This window comes from Pseudozyma flocculosa (assembly GCF_000417875.1).
Source record: "Pseudozyma flocculosa PF-1 unplaced genomic scaffold scaffold00012, whole genome shotgun sequence".
NCBI classification, from domain to species: Eukaryota; Fungi; Basidiomycota; class Ustilaginomycetes; order Ustilaginales; family Ustilaginaceae; genus Pseudozyma; species Pseudozyma flocculosa.
The window spans coordinates 86079-105554 of NW_006920880.1; the positions used below are offsets into that span (position 1 = coordinate 86079).

At 66.5% G+C, this 19476-nt stretch overlaps 7 protein-coding genes across 7 annotated transcripts; 6 read left to right on the forward strand and 1 right to left on the reverse strand.

Moving 5' to 3' along the window:
* Positions 1 to 46: 46 nt before the first annotated feature.
* On the forward strand, positions 47 to 2359 carry PFL1_03779 (uncharacterized protein; the record flags this gene model as incomplete). Its single annotated transcript, XM_007881303.1, has 5 exons — positions 47 to 502; positions 611 to 1108; positions 1270 to 1766; positions 1912 to 2112; positions 2230 to 2359. 5 exons carry the CDS (start codon positions 47 to 49, stop codon positions 2357 to 2359), a joined length of 1782 nt encoding a protein of 593 aa, XP_007879494.1.
* A 398-nt stretch (positions 2360 to 2757) lies between these two features.
* PFL1_03780 (uncharacterized protein) lies at positions 2758 to 4719 on the reverse strand (the record flags this gene model as incomplete). The annotated part of the gene is made up of 2 exons (XM_007881304.1): positions 2758 to 4104; positions 4144 to 4719. 2 exons carry the CDS (start codon positions 4717 to 4719, stop codon positions 2758 to 2760), a joined length of 1923 nt encoding a protein of 640 aa, XP_007879495.1.
* A 525-nt stretch (positions 4720 to 5244) lies between these two features.
* Positions 5245 to 7466, forward strand: PFL1_03781 (uncharacterized protein; the record flags this gene model as incomplete). The annotated part of the gene is made up of 4 exons (XM_007881305.1): positions 5245 to 5356; positions 5459 to 5887; positions 6034 to 6815; positions 6915 to 7466. The coding sequence occupies 4 exons, from the start codon at positions 5245 to 5247 to the stop codon at positions 7464 to 7466; spliced, it is 1875 nt and encodes a 624-aa protein (XP_007879496.1).
* A 319-nt stretch (positions 7467 to 7785) lies between these two features.
* PFL1_03782 (uncharacterized protein) lies at positions 7786 to 9343 on the forward strand (the record flags this gene model as incomplete). The annotated part of the gene is made up of 6 exons (XM_007881306.1): positions 7786 to 8010; positions 8118 to 8131; positions 8218 to 8229; positions 8307 to 8789; positions 8906 to 8992; positions 9085 to 9343. The coding sequence occupies 6 exons, from the start codon at positions 7786 to 7788 to the stop codon at positions 9341 to 9343; spliced, it is 1080 nt and encodes a 359-aa protein (XP_007879497.1).
* Positions 9344 to 9934: 591 nt separating this feature from the next.
* Positions 9935 to 10446, forward strand: PFL1_03783 (uncharacterized protein; the record flags this gene model as incomplete). The annotated part of the gene is made up of 2 exons (XM_007881307.1): positions 9935 to 10268; positions 10391 to 10446. 2 exons carry the CDS (start codon positions 9935 to 9937, stop codon positions 10444 to 10446), a joined length of 390 nt encoding a protein of 129 aa, XP_007879498.1.
* Positions 10447 to 11479: 1033 nt separating this feature from the next.
* On the forward strand, positions 11480 to 13489 carry PFL1_03784 (uncharacterized protein; the record flags this gene model as incomplete). Its single annotated transcript, XM_007881308.1, has 1 exon — positions 11480 to 13489. The coding sequence occupies one exon, from the start codon at positions 11480 to 11482 to the stop codon at positions 13487 to 13489; it is 2010 nt and encodes a 669-aa protein (XP_007879499.1).
* Positions 13490 to 14440: 951 nt separating this feature from the next.
* PFL1_03785 (uncharacterized protein) lies at positions 14441 to 16496 on the forward strand (the record flags this gene model as incomplete). The annotated part of the gene is made up of 2 exons (XM_007881309.1): positions 14441 to 15555; positions 15584 to 16496. The coding sequence occupies 2 exons, from the start codon at positions 14441 to 14443 to the stop codon at positions 16494 to 16496; spliced, it is 2028 nt and encodes a 675-aa protein (XP_007879500.1).
* Between the last annotated feature and the right edge of the window lie 2980 nt (positions 16497 to 19476).

Genomic DNA, 19476 nt, shown 5'->3' on the forward strand with positions numbered 1-19476 from the left:
GACCGCCGCGTCTCGGAGAGCCGGCGCCACTGTGCCGCGCGCGCCCATGGGCAACGCCACCAACCGCACCGTCACCAGCGCCAGGACCGTCGTGAGCGCCAAGCCGGGCCTCACGGGCGCCGGAAAGCCCGTCAGCAGCGTCCGGCGGACCGTATCGAGCGCCTCGTCGGCCAACGGCATTGACGTCGAGCCGTCGCGGATGGACGCCATGGAGTCGCGCCTCTCGTCGATGCAGGAGCTCTTTGACCTCGAGCGGCAAAAGACCGAGGAAAAGTGGAACAAGGAGCGGACAGAGAGGCTCGCTCAGGAGGAAAAGGTCAGGCAGCTCGAAGAAGACCTCCTCGAGCAGAGGAAGCTCGCCAGCAGCAGGCAGGAGGAGATCAAGAGGAGGAGGACGCTGGCCGACGACGAGCTGCTCCAGCTCAACGCCAAGCACGCAAGAGAAAAGCGGATGCTCGAAGAGGAGCTCGACCGCGAACGCCAGACGGTCTCGGCGCTCAAGGTGAGCGGGCCGCCGCCGCCGTCCTTAGCACCGTGTCCGATCTCGACGAGCTGACCGCGTGTCTCTCTCCCCCTTGCACTCGCCCTCGCCGACCCGCGCCTCCCGCAGTCGACGCTGTCGCAGCAATCCACGTCGCACCTGACGATGGAGTCGACCAACTCGGCGCTGCGCGCCCAGGTGACGGTGCTGCAGACCGAGGTCGAGCAGCTCAAGGCCAAAATCGCCTCGATGGAGGGCGACGTCCAGGCGGCCAAGGAGTACAGCCTGCACCTCGAAACCGAGCTGCGCGAGGCCGAGTCGCTCCGGCGCAAGCTGCACAACGAGGTGCAGGAGCTGCGCGGCAACATCCGCGTCTTTGCGCGCGTGCGGCCCACGACCCAGAACGACGCCAACAACGGCGCCGAGGCGCTCGCCACCATCCGCTTCCCCAACGAGCGCGAGGCCACCCAGATCGAGATCCTCGCCGCCGGCGAGAGCGCCACCGGCACCGTCACGATGAAGAACCACCTCTTCACCTTTGACCGCATCTTCCAGCCCTCGGCGACCCAGGCCGATGTGTTTGAGGAGATCGCTCACCTCACGCAGAGCGTCCTCGACGGGTACAATGTGAGTAGGCCGCTGGCAGGATGCCTTGTCGATCTTCCGCGCCGCGACCGACGACATGATGCTGACGGCGAGTTCTCATGTCGTGCTCCCCGCCCTGCCCCTGTCCCACGCTCGGCCCTGCGTGCCACCCTGGCCTTCCATCCCTCCCTTCGCGCCCGCAGACGTCGATCTTTGCCTACGGCCAGACGGGTTCCGGCAAGACGCACACGCTCGAGGGCGCACCGACGTCGATCACCAGCGCCGACCCGTCGTCGGACGACGGGGCGGGCCTGATTCCGCGCGCGGTCCAGATGCTGTGGTCGACGGCCGAGTCGCTCAAGGACAAGGGCTGGAAGTACGACTTTGAGGGCCAGATGCTCGAAATCTACCTCGACAACATCAACGACCTCCTGGGCAAGGCCGAGGTCGACAAGGGAAAGCACGAGATCAAGCACGACAAGGGCCGCACGACGGTGAGCGACACAGTCGTCGTGCCGCTCGAGACGCCCGCCGAGGTGTTCAAGCTGCTCGAAAAGGCGAAGCGGCGCAGGCAGGTGGCGGCGACGCTCATGAACGAGCGCAGCTCGCGCAGCCACAGCGTCTTTATGCTGCGCGTGCGCGGCACCAATGCGACGACGATGGAGGCGTGCGATGCCGTGCTGAGCCTCGTCGACCTTGCGTGAGTCGCCGGAGCCGATGCGCTCGACTGACGAGGCGAGCTTTGCTGACACCTCGTCTGGTTCCTCTCCCGCTCACGACTCTCTCTTGCTCTACCTCTCTCCCCTCCCCCTCTCCGTGTCATCCTGCTGCGACGCCCGATGCAGCGGCTCCGAACGGCTGGCCAACTCGGGGTCCGGCGCGGATCCGGTGCGGCTCAAGGAGGCGCAGAGCATCAACAAGTCGCTCAGCAGCCTGTCGGACGTCATCTCTGCCCTCGGACAGAACAAGGGCGCCAACCACGTGCCGTACCGCAACTCTACGCTCACCTGGCTGCTCAAAAACAGCCTCGGCGGCAATTCAAAGACGTGAGTGGTGGTGTGGAGAGCCGAGCAGCGGGCCGTCGGGGACGAGCGAACGCGAGAGTGCGCGACGTGCGCTGACATCCGTATCTCTCTGTGCCTGGATCGACGCGGCGGCGACAGGCTGATGCTGCTCGCCCTCTCGCCGATGGCGGCGCACCTCAACGAGTCGCTCTGCTCGCTCCGCTTCGCCACCAAGGTCAATTCGACGACCATCGGAACGGCCAAGGCGGTCAAGACCATCACGGCGTGAGGCAACTCGGGCGATGCGCATCGGGCCGCTCTCCTTTCTCCCACGCTCCTTGTCCGTCCGGAATCAGCACCTCTCCCTGCTTTGCCTTCGCTTCCACGCCACCTCACTCTACACGATGGCTCCGCCCCTCGGCTTCCCCCTCCTTTCCCTTGTGTCCCTCTTTTGTGCTACCATCTTCTCTCTCTCTCTCTCTCTCTCTCTCTCTCTCTCTCTCTCTGTCTCGCACTTTGATCCACGGCGACGATACCTTGACACCCATGGCGACCTCGAGGCCAACCAGCTGACACGGCGAGATAATGTTGGGGTCGATGCATTGGTGGGCAGCACGGAGCGAGGCGGCGTGGATACGGTTGCGCCGCTCTCCCACCGACGATGGCGTCTCGCTCGACTCTCTGCCTCTACCCAAACACTCTGAGTCCACCGAGCTGGACGTTGTCCTCGTCCCTCTGGCCGATGCTCTGCCCACCCGCCTCCTCGGCCCGCACCAACCCATCCAGATCCTCCCCTCCCTCGGCATCGGCATCCGTACCCGCAGAAGCAGAGGCGAGCTGGCTAAACAGCCGCCCGATCTGCTCCTCGCTCCACCGAAGGCGGTTGGGGATCGGAGGCATAAAGGCGACAATCTTTTCGTGCACGTCGTACCGCAGCCTCCGCCCCTTTGACGCCTTGGTATCGACGCCCCCGCCGCCGCGCTTGCTCTTTTTGGCGCTGACGGCGTAGAGCTCGTTTGCGAGCGCCGTCGAGTTGTTCGACGACGATGCCGTCGAGCGCCGCTCGATGAGCTCGCGCAGCAGGAACGAGTAGAAGTCGGTGTCGTCAAACACCTCGGCATCGACGTCGCGCGACGACGTCGCTGCATTGGCCCCCGCTGCCGCCGACGAGGACGAGGACGGCGCGTCGGCAGGGGCCAGGATGGCGCCAATCTTGATCTTGGCGGCGTCGTCGCCCGAGCGCAGCACGCGCGTGCGCTCGAGGAGCCGGTCGAAGCCGTCGCCCGACATGGTCGCGTCAATCTGGGCCACGGGCGAGCGGTTGACGGCCTTGAGCGCAAACTTGTTCGACGCCGCCGACGATGCCGCGGCAGAAGAGACCTTGTGCGACCACTTTTCCAGGATCGGCCGCCGGCTGGCGTCGAGCGCCTCTTCGAGCCCGACGAGGTCCAGGATGGACGCGGCGAGCACGTCACCGTCGTCGCCCGAGGATCCGAGCGACGCGATCCGCGCAGCCACGTCGTCGTCGTGGCTGTCGCCGTCGGTCGAGGAGACGGTGAACGGCCTCTTGCGCTTGCGCGAGTTGGCATCGAGCTTCTTGGCCCCTCCGGACGCAGCAGCGGCGGGGTCGTTGAGGACGTGCAGCCGGGTGCGGACGTCAAACAGGCGGTCGGACAGGGCGAGGAGGTCCTGGAGCGTGGTGCCGAGCGCAGCCGTCGCCGGCGACGAGGAGCCGGAAGCGAGCCAAGCTGCGAGCGCCGTGGGATCCGGCAGCTGGTTGAGGTGGCGCAGCGCCGACTGGGCCTTGATGCGCGCCTCGAGCGAGCGCTCCCACAGCTTGATCTGCTTGCGCACGTTGCGACCCTTTTCGGCGTCTTCGAGCCGGCGCGCCTTGAGCTGCTTGGCCAGCTTCTGCGACTGGTTGAGCTGCGCGGCGATCGTGTTGCCGCCCTCATCGTCGTCGTCGTCGTTGTCCTCCTCCTCCTCGGCCTCGGCCTCCTGGAAGCGAAGAGACTTCTTTGGCTTCGAGCTTGGCTTGGCGGCTGGGGCGCTAGAGGACGAGGTGCCGCGCACGAGATCGGCAAAGTCGTCCAGGTCCGAGGCGTCGTCGTCTTCCTCTTCGCCGTCGTCTTGATCCTCCTCGGCGTCGTCCTGGCCATCCTCCTCTGCTTCCTCCTCATCCTCGTCCTCATCCTCATCCTCGTCCTCATCGTCCTCTGCATCTTCATCAGATGCCATCTCCTCGTCCCCATCCTCTGCCTCGTCATCCTCCTCTTCTGCGTCATCCGCGTCGCCGTCATCGCCCTCATCCTGGCCGTAGAGCTGTGCGCGGGTGGCCTTGACGCCCTGGTACTTTGGGTCCCTCAGCTTGTCGTGTTCGGAGAGGGCCGACTTTCTGCGCAGCTTGCTCTCCTCGACGTCGACGTAGTGCGCCCTCGGGTTGTGCAGATTGTCGTCGTCGTCGCCGTCGTCGTCGTCGTCGTCGGAAGCTGCACCGGCGGAGCGGTCATCGCCGCCATCGTCGGCGGCGCGCTGGTGGGCCTCGCTGAGGTCGTAGCCGGCTTCCGGGTCGTAGTCGGTGGGAGCGGCCGAGTTGAGCTCGCCGAGCAGGGCTGCGAGCGACGAGGATGGTTTCGCTTTGGGCGGCATCGTTGCTGCTCTCTTTGTACGTGCTGCAGCGCAGTAACGAGGGCGAGAGTTTGGTCGAGGGGCGCCTGATGGGCTAGAGAGATGGCGGCGGGGTGGGAGGAGCGAAGGCCGGGCGAGAAGAAAGCAAGCCAGGCCCAAACCCAGCCCGCGCCGGACTCAGGACTGGCCGCCTGCCAAATCCAAAAAAATTGGAGCCGCGCCGCCGCCTGTCAAGATCTCGGGTTGCGGGCATCGCTCGGTTCCGCGGCGCCTGGCTCGCAGGACACGCCAGGCCCAGGCAGGCAGGCAGGCAGGCCAGCGGCAGCGCGTGCAGACAACCCAACTCTCACCTGCTTTCTGGAGCGCAGTTGGTGACACCCTGACCCAGCCGCCGTCGTCCTCACTCACTCCCAAACACCACCACCACCACCGCCTCTGTCTCGTTTCCCTCCGGACCTTCACGCTCAGACAATCAACTGGACAACAGAGTCGCCGCTCTCTCCACCTGGCTTTCCCCCCCCGGCGACCGCCACTTGAGCACACATCATGTCCTTTGGAGGTTCCGGCTTCTCGTTTGGCTCCACGCCGGCCGCGGGCGGCAACAACAGCAGCGCACCCAAACCCTTCTCCTTTGGCGCCACCACCAACAACACACAATGTGAGTAAGAACGCTGGATCGTCGCTCACTGGCGGCTCGTATGCGCCCCCCTGACGCCCTTCCTGCTCTTGCATCGCACGCCCTCCCCATCCTGTATGCTAGCCTCGTCCACCCCGGCATCGGGCGGACTCTTTGGATCCACTTCCAACACAGGCGCGACCGGCGGCGGCAGTCTCTTTGGAGGCACCAGTGCGCCCTCCACCGGCGGCTTCTCGTTCGGCGCTGCCAAGCCTGCCACCCCTTCCGGCACCACGACTCCCGGTGCTGCGCCCACCGGCGGCTTCTCGTTCGGCGGCGCTTCGACGGGAGGCGGAGGCTTCAAGCTCGGCGGTAGTGCATCCACGCCCGCAGCATCTGCGGCTCCCTCTGGCACCACTACCCCCGCAGGACAGCCTCCTGCCAACTTGTTCGGCGGCGGTGCCAACAAGCCCGCCGCTGCCCCTGCTCCTGCCGCTGGCGGTTTCGGTGGAGGCGGCCTGTTTGGCCAGAACAAGCCTGCATCCCCGGCACCTGGCGCCACAGGTACCACTGGTGGATTCAGCTTTGGCGGCAGTGCAACGCCGGCCGCAAGCAGCGCTGCGACTCCCGCTGCGGGCACGACGACCGCGGCCCCTGCCTCGACCGGTGGATTCTCCTTCGGCGGCTTTGGCGGTGCCGCCACCGGCGCTGGAGACAAGAAGCCAGCAGCAACGGGCGGCTTCTCCGGCTTCACGCTTGGGGCGGCAGCAACACGGCGGCGGGCACAGACGCATCCAAGCCAGCCGCGGCTCCGAGCACTGGGGCCGGCGGCTTCAGCTTCGGCGGTGCCACGAGCACCGCCAACAAGGATGCTACTGCCTCTACCGCATCACCGGCACCCGCCGCCAACCCGTTCGCGCCAAAGCCTGCCGCATCGAGCGCACTTGCGACCACCTCTGCCGCTTCGGCGACGACGACGGCCGCACCTGCGCCCGCGACAGGCGGCTTCTCGTTTGGCAAGCCCGCAACGTCGACGGCGGCGACCACATCCACCCCGGCGGGGGCTCCCGCCGCTGCTGCTCCCGCTGCTGGCGCCAAGCCGGCTGGCGCTTCGTTCAGCTTTGGTGCCAAGCCTGCCGAGTCGGCGGCGACGACGACGACGACGACGACCACCACCACCACCACCGCCTCAGCACCCGCGGCATCGACGGCAACTTCCGCCTCAAGCGCCGCGCCCGCTACCGGAGCAGCCTCGACGACGACGCCTGGGACTGTCAGCTTCGGTGCACCCAAGACGACCGCTGCTCCTGCAACTACTGCCCCTGCGGCGGCGGCCGCGCGTCCGGCGCCCGTTCCGGCGCCCTCGCTGCTGAGGGGCAAGAGCATGGACGAGATTGTCAACAAGTGGAGCGCCGAGCTCGATTCGGCGGTCAAGGAGTTTTCCAAGCAGGCGGGCGAGGTGGCCGCCTGGGACCGCGTGCTGTTGCAGGGTGGTGACGAGGTGAGTGCCAGGCTGCCTCTGCTTTCTGTGTTCTCGCCGGCAGTCGCGCTGACCGTTGGCTCGACCTCGATCCCTCTGCCGCACTGATGTCCACTCCAGATTTCGAAGCTGCTGAGCACGCTGACGCAGGCCGAGGAGAGGCAGGTGGGCATCGAGCAGACGCTCGACTATGTCGAGCAGCAGCAGACCGAGTTCTCCTCGCTGCTGGACGGCTACGAGTCGCAGATTGGCGATCTGCTGTCGGGCGTGCAGGGCGGCGGCCCCTCGACCTATGGCGGCGCGCTGCGAGGCAACGCCGCCGAGGCTGGTGCGGCCGATGTCGAGCGCGAGAAGGCGTACGCGCTGGCCGAGACGCTCAATGCGCAGCTCGACGACATCTCGCGCAACCTCTCTTCGATGATTGGCGAGGTCAACTCGCTGTCGTCGCCGCACGCCCCTTCGAGCGCGGCGGCGGCGTCCAACGTCGAGGACGCCAACCTCGGCGCGCTCAAGGTCGGCGGACGCTCGAGCGGCGCGGGCGCCAGCGACGACCCCGTGAGCCAGATTGCCAGCATCCTCAACGCGCACCTCGCCAGCCTCAAGTGGATCGACGAGAGCAGCTCTAACCTGCGCGACAAGATCGAGGGCCTGAGGCGCGGCCAGATTGCCTGATTAGCCGGCGGCCGCGTGCCCCATTCCGTGGCGTGGCCCGTTGTGTCCCCTTTGCGCGCGAATCCGAGCATTCTCTTCCTCAGAATCAGATCGACAGCTCCGTGTGTGCGATCTGATCTGGACGCTGACCCATGTGAGAAGGCGCTCTGCTGCGTGAAGTCCGCCGCCGCGGTCGAATGCCCGCCCATGCAAGGGCCGAGTGCTGAGCGTGGGGGGGCCGCGAGTGGTCCGTGACTGCTTTGCCTTCTTCCTCCACGCTTCGATTCCTGCCCGCTTGCCCTGCTACCACCACCACCACCACCACCGCTACCTCTTCGCCATGTCAACCTCACTGCCGTTGCCGCCGACGATCCCAACCATCTCTCTGCGCGATCCGCGGTTGGGCGACGCCATCCTCGACGCTTGCACCTCGAGCGGCTTCTTCTACCTCTGCGACCACGGCATCGCGCAGCACGAGACCGACCGCCTCTTTGCCCTCTCGAGAGACTTTTCCGCCCTCGAAGAGGCTACCAAGCGCCGCTTCATGGATCGAGCATCGAACACGGTGAGCTGGTCGCCTGATGGCCGTCGAGCTGCGCAGCAAGCCCTCCTCTGGTCGCTGACCGTGTCGACATCGGTCTGGTCTGCTCCGCCCCCGGTTCTCCTGTGCAGGGCTTTACCCCGATGTGAGGACCTGGCGGCCGGCCACAGGCGTATCGTGATCAGGGAGCTGACTCTTTTCGACATCCCAACCATACTGGTGCTGCTGCAGAAAGCACGAGAGGTGAGTGCAGGGCGGGGATGGTCCACGTCTGCGTAAGGAGCCAGCCTGACCCACCTCTCGCCCGCTATCAACCGCAGCCTAGACCCCTCGAAAGCATCAGACGGCGACCTCAAGGAGTCCTTCTACCTCGCACGCCTGGCCACGACAGCGTCCGGTTCCACACCCGAGAGCGTCGAGCACCGGCCCCCGACACAGCTCCTGCCGGCCGGCCTCGGTTCCTCCAAGGACGACGTCGCCCGGTTCATCGAGCAGTGCAAGGCGGTCACCGACGAGGTGCTGCGCGGTTTCGCCAACGCTCTCCATCTAGACGATCCTGCCTTCTTCAAAGGCAACCACCACGGCGCCCACGATAGGCTGAGGCTGATCCACTACCCTCCTTCGAGTCCGAGCAGCGACCAAGGTGCCAGCATCCGCGCCGGCGCCCACAGCGACTACGGCTCGGTGACGCTCCTGTTTCAGAAGGACGTTGGGGGCCTCCAGGTCGAGCTCGAGGGCTCAGGCTGGATCGACATCCCGCCCAAGCAGGGCTGCATCGTGGTCAACGTCGGAGATGCCATGGAGTGAGTCGGCGCCCTTCTCGGCCCGTCCCTGCCCTCCGCTGTCCGACCTGCCTTCCGCCGTCCGACCTGCCCTGACGAGACCAGATCTTGACCTGCTCGCCCTTCCCATTGCCCAGGTTCTGGACCGCTGGCCTCTTCCGCTCTACGCAGCATCGAGTTGTGATGCCCCGCAACGATTCTGAAGCCTCATCTCGCTACTCGATGTGGGTGCTAGCCGTCGATCCGGTATCAGGCGCGATGGGCGTCTCCTGACGGCTTCTCTCTTGCCTTTCCCTCGTTTCTCCGCCACACGCAGGGCCTACTTTTGCCAGCCGGACGAGAACTGCGTCCTCCAGCCGCTGCCGCTCTCTTCGCAGGTGCTCGAGGCGATCGGGAACAGGCGCACCGCGATGGACCCGGCCGAGTTCGAATCGAGGCTGCGGCGGAAGGGCGTCGATGTCGATTCGGCCCGGGCCGCCTATCGCGGAGATGCTCCCTTTGGCCACCTCGGGCAGATCAAGCTGACCGGTGGCCAGCACCTGCGAGCGCGGCTGGCGGCCACCTACAAGGCCTAATCGCGCCGCGTCGTTGCCCGCGATCACCTGCGTCCGCCGCCCCACAGCGCACCGACGGCAAGACACAGAGGAGGGCGGCTCGAGCGTGCTGCGCCGACAACGACGATGGCAAAGAATACCGCGATCATCGCATTGTCGAGATCATCGTGTTGTCCGCGACGGCCATCCCGCCCCACAGACGCCAAGGTGACCGCTAGCTCGAACTTGCGGCTGCCGCATACATGTGGGTGCGCGTCCAAGTGGGCGAGATACATTGCGATGACGAGGTGGGGGGACGGCAACGCGACCGGGACCACCCGCTGCACCGCAAGCTCGCCGCGATCGCTATCCTGGCGAAGCAGCTGTTCCCAGCCAGGCCAACCTGTAGCATGACACGCTCGCCGCGGCTATAAAGGACGGCATCGAGCAGCCATCTTCCGCCCAGAGTCGCATCCAACATCCGACATCCTCTCCAAGGGCATCCCTCTCCGTTCACCACCCCGAAGCAAACCGGCCGACGCAACGCCGCCAGATCGCTCCCCTGCCAGCCTTTTCGAGACCCACACCGCCGGCATGAAGCTCTCCGCTCCTCTCGCTTTCCTTTCGCTGGCCATGGCCGGCCTGGTCCGCGGTCAGAGCTGCAGCATGGGCTCGCTCGGAACCCTCAGCGTCAGCGTCAACAAGTCTGGCCTGGTGCAGGTCTGCCTGAGCAACGCGCCGGGGTGGCAGATCCATACCAAGCAGGGCGAGTGGATGAACCTCAAGGACGGCACGCCGCCCACCCTGGTGGACCAGAACAGCTGCTCCACCTGCTTCACCCAGGTGGGCGGTTCGGGCAACACGGCGATGTGCTACGTCGAGTTCGACGTCACCCTAAACCACCACCTCACGACCGCTCAGGTGGCCGGTGCCCTCAACCGCTTCGCCAACAACTACAACATCGTTGGTGAGTCTGCGTCGATCCCCGTCCTGCCCCAAAGATGGAACGCCGTACGTGCGTGCTCGTCGCTGACCCCTAGATGCCGCCGCTCGTCGTGACCCGTCCCCTTGCGCTTTCGACGCTGATAGGAACCCCCGGGACGACCGGCCAGAGCGTGACCCAGCCGCTGTGCAGGCTGGGCTAGGGGCGAGCTGCCACCTTGCTCGCGCGCGGCCACCGCGGCGGTTCCAGCACATCGTCGCGCCCTCCGCCGGCCCTCTCGCACTTCTTCGTCCCCTATTCCCACACCGCTCTCTAGGCCACACTATCCACAGTCGGCGCAGACCGTCTCTTTGGTGACGCGAGCCGCTGCTGCGATTTGCGGCCCCCGATACTCTCTCCCCCCTCGTCCTCATTGTCGATGTTGTCTCTCTCTGCTCTGGCGAGGGGCATTTCCAGCGCGCCAGTGTACCGCGATACACTGGGCTGGTCCGGATCCTGGAGGTGCGCAGCGCACGAGGCATCCTCTTAATGACAAGCGACGTCTCGCCCCTCATCTCGATCCCCTCGACGCGGCACTTTGGCCCTGGAACCATCTCTGGGGCACGCTACTGCTGAAATCCACGCTCTTGAGCGCGGCCAAGCGGCGAACTCGACGCGCCGGGACGAGGGGACGCCAACCGATGGCGGCCCACCGCCGTGTCCTCGTCCTGACCGCAGGCTCGCTGAGCGCCGCACAGCCATCGACACTTGGCACGCTTTGACGGGGTCGGAACGAGGGGGCAAGCGCTGCTTGACCAGGCGTGCAGCGGTTCCGACGGCGGGACATGTCGGCCACCCGGGCTGGCGACTTGCATTTGACAGACGAGGACCTGTTGGAAGCAGCCGCCTCGTCGAGCTCGTTCCTGGCAAGCTGCCTGGCAAGCTGCCTGGCCGGCCACGCCGCTCGCCCGCCGGGGCCTTGTCTTCAACAGCCTGGCTGGAAGAAGCAAGCTCAAGAAGGGCACGCGAAAAGTGGAGGCCGCGTGGGCGTTTTGCGTGGGCCGCCGCCGCTTCGACGCTCGCTCCCCTCTTTTCCTCTGTCTCGCCCTGGCCCCCCGCTGGCTATCCCCCTCCTCCTTTCGCTCGCGCTCTCCCTCTCTCTGCTCCTCATCACAACACGCCACTCGTCCCCCCGTACCCCTCCCTTCCATAGACACCCTTTCCAATCGCTGCACCTCGACACGGCCGCCTCCGCGATGACGCAGGACGAACAGACGTGGCCCGTGCGGCTCTACGTCTACGACCTCTCGCAAGGAATGGCGCGCCAGCTCTCCATGGCCCTCACAGGGCGTCAGATCGACGGCATCTGGCACACGAGCATCGTCGCATGGGACCGCGAGTACTTTTTCGGACAGGGCATCTCGATCGCATCGCCCGGCACATCCCACCACGGCGCTCCGCTCGAGACCTACGAGCTCGGCCATACGGCCATCGACCGCGACACGTTCGAGCAACTCCTCCTCGACGACCTAAGACCCAGGTTCAGACCGCAGGACTACAACCTCCTCAGCTGGAACTGCAACAACTTTACCCAGGAGCTCGCACAGCTCCTCGTCGGCGCCGACATCCCCGACCACATCCGCAGCCTCCCCGCCGACTTCCTCTCGACGCCCTTTGGGCAGATGATGAAGCCCAGGATCGACGCCATGTTCCGCGGGCCCAGCGTCGGCGCCACGCCCAATGTCGCCGCCTCCTCCTCGCCGGGCGCTGGTCTGCTGGATCAGGTGGCGTCGCGCGCCTTTACCGGCAACGAGCCCATGCAGTCGTCTGGCAGAGGTGCCGGCACGGCGGGCCCCTCGTCTTCAGACCCAGTCCGCCACATCTATACAAAGGCTGACCTCGACGCCCTCCTCGAGACCTTCCCGTGCGTCGCCGTGCTCTTCACCTCCGACACTTGTCCACCCTGCCGCATCGTCAAGCCCGAGTTCAGCAGCCTCGCTCACCGCCACCACGCCGACCAGGACAAGCCCGGCCCGCACAAGCGCATCGGCTTTGCCCAGGTCGACGCCGGCCCCGCGACCCAGGCGCTGATGCAGGCCTGCGGCATCTCGGCCACGCCCACCGTCTCGTGCTACGCTCGCGGCACGCTCAGCGGCCAGGTCAAGGGCGCCGACGTCGGCGAGCTGCGGTCCGCTGTCGACCTGATGCTCTTCGATGTCTACCCCTTCCACCCTCACACGCAGCTCAAGCGTCCGCTCAAGGCGTTCCGTTCCATACCGACGGCGCCGCACGCGTTCCGCGCGGTGCCCAACCTGCAGTCGGCGCTCCAGAGGCTCGACGCGGCGCTCGCCGAGCATCCGGCCAAGTCGTTTGCCGAAAAGGCCGACCTCCAGGACGCTCGCAAGTGCCTCGCCGCCACCGTCATCCCGTTCCTCGAGGCAAACTTCGACGCGCAGTCAAAGTCGGCCAAGGCGACCCCCAGGTTCGAGGCATCGAAGCAGCTTCGGGCGCTCGAGCAGGCGACGGCGGCGATGCTCAAGGTGCTCGCCCCGGAGCAGCTCTTCCCGCTCGTCGACATGATCCGCCTCGCCCTGCTGATCGACGACTTCGCTGCGGGCCTGCTGGCCGCACTGCACGACAGCGGCCAGGCGAGCCAAGGCGGCCCTCTGCTTGCGGTGCTGACCCGGGTCCAGCAGCTGGCGGCGGACGGATGCTGGGATGCGCGGCGGCGGCCCGTCTACCTCACGACGGCGCGCCTGCTGGGCAACCTGACGGCGAGCGACCGCTTCATGGATGCCGTCGAGTACCACGAGCCGCTAAAGCAGACGGTGCTGGACCTGATCACGTCGCTGCTGCTCTGCGAGGATGCGGGCGTGCGCAGCTCGGCGGCGACGTCGAGCTTCAACATTGCGCTGCACGAGCACAAGCTGCGGCCCGACTGGACCAGCCGCGACGCGTCGGCCCCGCCGGGCCTCGGATCGAGGATGGGCGAGGGCTGGGAGACGGAGATGGCGTCGGCGCTGGTGCAGGCCATCAGCAACGAGGCCGAGTCGGACGAGACGCTGCATCGCCTCTGCGCCTCGCTGCTGCTGACGCTCCACCTCTCGCCGTTCTGGCAAGAACACCTGCTGCCGCTCCTCGAAGTGCTCGAGGCCCGCGACGCGTTCACGGCCAAGCTCGACTCGAGCGTCGTGAAAGGATCAACGAAGAGCGAGGAGCTGGCGGGACTGCTGCGCGATCTGCAGGCGCTCTCCGGCTCGTCCTGAGGCGGCCACCGCCGCCGCCGTTCGAGGCTGAAAGCGGAGCATTGAGCGCAACCCCGCAATCGACCGTGCCACGAGGTGACGAGTCAACACCGCCGCCATCGATATCGCGGAGCCATGCTGGTGGGTGGGTACGGCGGCATTCGCACGTGGAGCTCGTGCGATCCAAGGACACGCGAGCGTGCTACCGTACCACGGCCGCCTCTCTCGCCAGCGACCAAATTCGGACGACGAGCGATGCGCGCTGCCTTATCAGCTGTACGTTGATTATGCCGTACGTCGTCGTTCCGAGGCCGCCCGGCGTCTCGGTCGATCTCTGCGCTGGCGAGATGGTGGTGGGGTCGACGAGTTGCCTGCTGCTCGGCCGCTGCGTTTTCTTTTTCATGCGAGATAAGCGGAGCGGAGCGCAGGCGATAAGAAAATCGCGCGGCGGACGCACAAGCGAGCAGGCAAAAAACGGCAGGTGATAAGCCAGCAGGCCGCCGGCGACGGCTTCAGCGCCAAACGAGCTGCCACCGACTAAACGGTCCTCGGCGACAGCGGCAAAGAGCATCACCGTGCAAGGCAGCCCTTGATACCACATTATCGCTCGCAAAGTCGGCCGTCGGCTCTGGCCCGCCTCCTTCTCCCCGCCTCTTCCGGCTGCATCCTCAGCATGTCCAGACGCGAGAAGAGGTGGGCGGGGAAATGCGGGGCGCTCGCGCTCGCGCCCTGCCTACCGGCGCCCTCCGGCTCGGATGGCGAGGACGAGACCCGCCTTATCGCTGCCCAGGCCACCTCTGAAGTCGATGCGATGCGATGCGATGCGACGCCTATAAAGGACGACGGCGGATCCACGGTATCCTCGTCCTAGCCCCAACGCCGCCCCCGCTTCCGAGCTGCATCCTCCCTCTCTGCTCCTTCTGGCCTCGACGCTCTACAACCACCGACCGCGACAACGTCCTCGTGCCAACCATGTCGGCAGCGACCACCCAAGTCCTTCCTGCGGGCGCTGGCTGGGCCGTCGTGTGCGGCCTGGGTTTCCTCTTTGCGCTCTTCATCATCGGCCTGTCGTTCATCCAGCAGCGCTACACGTCGCTCTCGATCAAGGACACGGACGAGTTTGCCTCGGCATCGCGCTCGGTCAAGCCTGGCCTGGTCGCCTCGGGCATCGTGTCGGCGTGGACGTGGTCGTCGACGCTGCTCCAGTCGTCGGCCATGGCCTACAAGGTCGGCGTGTCGGGTGGCTACTACTACGGCGCCGGTGCCACGATCCAGATCCTCCTCTGCTCGATCATGGCCTGCCGCATCAAGCTCAACGCTCCGTTCGCCAGCACGTTTCTCGAGGTGCTGCGGGTGAGATGGGGCAAGGCGACGCATCTCACCTTCCTCGCCTTTGCGCTGGTGACCAACCTGCTCGTCTCGAGCCAGCTCGTCGTCGGCGGCTCGGCCGTCGCCAGCACCTTGACGGGCATCCCCACGCTCGCCGCCATCTGGCTGATCCCGCTCAGCGTCGCCTGCTACGTCCTCGTCGGCGGCATGCGGGCCACGCTCCTCGCCGACTACACCCACACCGTCGGCCTGCTCGTCATCATCCTCTTCTTTTTCTTCAAGGTGTGGATCGCCAGCGACCAGATCGACGGCTTCGGCGGCATGGTGGCCAGGCTCACGGCGAGCGCCAGCATCGACGGCAACGCCGCCGGCTCGCCCCTCACGTTCCGCAGCACCGACGGCCTCGTCTTTGCCGTCATCAACATCTGCGGCAACCTTGGCACCGTCTTCGCCGACCAGTCCTACCACCAGCGCTCCATTGCCAGCAACCCGAGCACGGCGGCGCGGGCGTTTCTGCTGGGCGGCTCGGCCTGGTTCGCCATCCCATTCCTCTTTTCCATGACCATGGGGCTGGCCGCCCGTAGCCTGATGGGCAACGATCCGGCCATGCCGCTGCTCAGCTCCGCCGACGTCTCGGCCGGCCTCGCCGCGCCCGCCGCCGCCGTCGCCATCGCGGGCAAGGGAGGCGCGGTGGCCATGCTCATCCTCCTCTTCCTCGCCGTCACGTCGGCGTCGAGCGCGCAGCAGGTCGCCGTCGCGTCGGTCCTCACCTTTGACGTCTACAAGCCCTGACCTCCGCCCGCACGCGTCGGGCCGCGAGGTCTTCTTTGTCACGCACGCCGCCGTCGTGCTGTGGGCCGTCGTGATGGGCGTGTTCGGCACCGTCTTCTTCTACGCCGACATCAGCCTCGGCTGGCTCTACCTCTGCATGGGTATCCTCATCTCGCCGGCGGTGGTGCCCATCTTTTGCGGGCTGACGTGGAGGCGGACCAGTCGCGCCGCGTGCATGGTCGGAATGGTGGGCGGCGTCTCGCTCGGCGTCGTGGCGTGGCTGGCGACGGCGCGGGCCCTCTACGGCCCGCTCAGCGTCACGACGACCGGCATGGACTACCCGACGCTGGCGGGCAACCTGGTCTCGCTCTGCACCTCGGGCATCGTCACCGTCGTCGGAACGCTCCTCTGGCCCGAGACCGAGGACCACTTTGTCCGCACCCGCGCCATCAACGCGCCCGCCGACGTCCTGGACCGGCTCAAGGCCCACGCGTCCCTGCCCGGATCGACGCTGGCGCCGTCGTCATCGGCGGCATCGACGTCGAGCATGGAGAAGGCGGACCTCGAGCAACCCGGCTCGCCCGGCGGCAAGGCCACGCACGCCACAACGACGCTCGGAGACGACGGCGTCGACTACGTCAAGGCGGCAGGTCTAGACGCCGCCGAGCTCAAGAGGACGCTGCGCCTGACGACGTGGGTCAGCGTCGCCGCGTCGGTGCTGCTGTGCGTCGTCATCCCGGCGTGCCTGGCGAGCCGGCGGGTGTGGAACGTGACGGGCCTCCAGGCCTACATCTGGCTCGGCTTTGTCTGGCTCTGCTGGACCGCCGTCGCCGTCGGACTCTTGCCCGTCTGGGAGTCGAGGCACGAGCTCGCCGCCATCCTCCGCGGCATCGCCGGCGACCTCACCGGCCGGCGGCGCAAGGCGTGATGCTGTGGTCGGGGGATAGACGACTCGATGCTACGGGCGCCACGAATGTATAAGTGCAATGCGAAACGAAACGAAACGACTCGAGACGAAACGGAATGACACGAAACGAAGCGATACGTCTGGTCCTCGGCCTGTGCCGCGCCTGGCAGCATGGGCGGAATGCGACCAAGCGCGAGTAAGGGAGCATACGGGTCCGTCTGGCCGACGCCGAGCGACAAGGCCGTCGTTCCGCTGGAGAGAGGCGCACAACGGACGTGGCAGCACACGCCTCTCTTCTCCTCTCGCGCGCCAACTTCTTCGCAAGCACGTCGGGACCTCGTGCGTCCCCATGTCCATAGTGACCCCGAGAGGGGTTCCCCGCCGACCGGTCGTCGACATGCTTGTTCAGAGGCAGAGAGAAGGGTCGGGTCGGGCCAGGCGTCAAACGGGCGCGGCATCGATCCGGTCGGATCGGGCCGATCCGAACCTGACTTGGCTTGGATTGGCTTGGATTGGCTCGGTTGGGCCTGGCGTGGCTGGCCAGCTAAGTTCACGCACGGGCCTAGAGCTTGCAGCTGCTCCGTCGCCCTGCGTGCGTGCGTGCGGGCGAGCGGGCGTGCGTGGGTCCGAGCGCAGTAGGCGGGCAGGCCAGAGGGCGCTCTCTGCCGCCCCGCGCCGGCTGGGCCAGCTTGCCTGGTCTGGCGGGGTCGGGGCACTGGAGCAGTGTCGCCGCCCCACGCTCCGCCGAGCACGGCGGGGTGGCCTAGGGTATAAAGAGCGAGCGAGGCATGAGCGGGCGTCTGTCCCTCTCCCATCCACCGCCCTCACGCCGCCACGCCGCCACGCCGTCGCTCCCCCTCCTCCTCGCCTGTCCGCCGCCTCCCCTGTCCCATGTTTCTCTGCCCCAACCCTCCCCTTTGGTCGACCTCACGTACCTACCAGCCGCTCTCCATGCCGCTGTTCCTGTCCTTGTCCACGCTCGCTGCTTCTCTCTCTCTCTCTCCTCGTAGACTGCATACGCCTTCCTTTCCTCCGTCCCTCAGTTCGCCGCCCCCACCTCGTTCAGCCCGAGGCGCCATCGACGCCGGGCGCGCATGCAGAAACGGTGAGTCGGGCCGGCCTCGTCTACCCTCATTTTGCCACTCGGCCGAGGCATACACTCTCTGCCCGTACGCTGGCTCGATGACGCCTACGCCTCGACGCCCACACCATCGTCTGGCTCGGCCTCTGCTCGCAGATGTCGGCGCGACCTCGTGCTTCGTCACCGTCATCCTCGTCGTCGTCGTCGTCGACGACGATATGCTGACACCTCGTTGGAGCATCCACTCTGCATTTGCGATCGGGCGAGCGAGCACTCAGCGCTTGGCTACCTTCCGACGCGGTTCCTTCTGTACCGCCTTGCGGTTTCGGCCTTGCCACTGCCCCGCCTCCAGCAGAGGACAAGGTCAGGGTACATGCGTCGGAGCTCCTCGAGCTGCTCGGCATTGTCGAGACCCGAAGGTAAGTCGTCTCGCGATCTGTCGCAGGCCCTACCCCGCACTCGTATTTCGTTGTTTCTCCGCCTCCATCGTTCCCTCGTCTTGCGTCGATCCATGCTGTGACATTCCTCCTATGGCCCAACGGTCCCCTCACACTGCCGCCCTGCTCCTACCCCTACGCTCCGACTCCCCCACTGGATCGACCATGCCCGCCCTGCCAATGTCGTCTGCACCTCCCTCGCCACTCTCTCATGCACGTTCGAATCCTCCCTCCCTCTTATCCACACTCGTGCTCTTTCCTCTGCCGCTGCACCGCCGCTCTCCCTTTTGCCGCCTTCCTGACCGTCGCCACCCGCTCGATTCCGCTCCATCTATCCTCATTCGCCTCCTCTTCACTTTCCTTGCCCGCCGCCACCCCGCGTCCATGCTCATGCCCGGCCGAGGACCACAAACTGCTGAATCTGCCTTGCTCTCGTCGTCTACGTTCCCTCGCATCATTTTCATCCCACACCGACGCAGCCGACATGCCCCACTGGAGCCGTCGAACAGCACCGTCGCCACGCATCGATTCACACGCGGACCGGCGCCTCTAGCCGACCCCTGCGAAGCCGCCATGATTGCTGGATTGCACAGGTGGTGTTTTCAAGACCGCGGCTCGGGCTTTGCGCTTTGCTGGTGACGCTGACGCCGCCAAACCTCCCGTGCTCCTTTGCCGCCGCTCCCGCACCCGCACAGCGGCGATCCGCGTCCTGGACTCTGCCCTCGTCTTTGAGCGACCATAACGCACGATTGCAGATCAAGGTGAGCGCCATCCCGCGACGAAGAAGGTGACGGGGCGACGTGGCCGCTGACAAGGCGGGGGTCGCCGTCTCTGCCCGAGCTCCGAGCATCAGAACCACGCACGCACGCACGCACACGACACAGATGAAGCGCTCGCTGATAAACGTCCAGATTGGTGAGTTGCGACCGGTGGCAGCACTTCGATCGTTGGTATTGGGCAGCGGCATTGCTGCTTTTTGCGCTTGTCGCGAGGCAGCACCTGTCTATCCGCTCGTTGCGGCGTGGAGAATCGGGCCCTTCGTTACCACCTCAAGGACAGTGGCACGGGCAGGTCTATCAAGCTAGGCCGCGACGGACAAGGTGAGCGAGTGAGCGGACTGCCTGGCAGGGATCGGCCAGCACGACGTTGGCGCAAGGGCCCCTGGCAATGCTCTGCGCCCTCGTTGGGCCGCTCCGGATCCAGCATGGAACCTGACCTCTGTTCCGCCGGGCACGTTGCTGCAGCTCCAGCTGAGGGCAGGCGGCCGCCAGCGTCTGGCCGATCCAGGCCATGCTGTGCCAGCATTGACGCGGGCGGCGCAGAATGGCCTGGCCTGGCCCGGCCCAGTGTCGGAGCCCGGGCGCCCGCTGGATGTTGCTGCTTCGACAAAAGCGGCGATCGGCGGCCACCTCGGTCGTCTCTAGGTCGCAGGCGCGCGGCACCCCCTGTTCGCCCGCGCAGTCTATGGGGCAGGCGGGCGGAG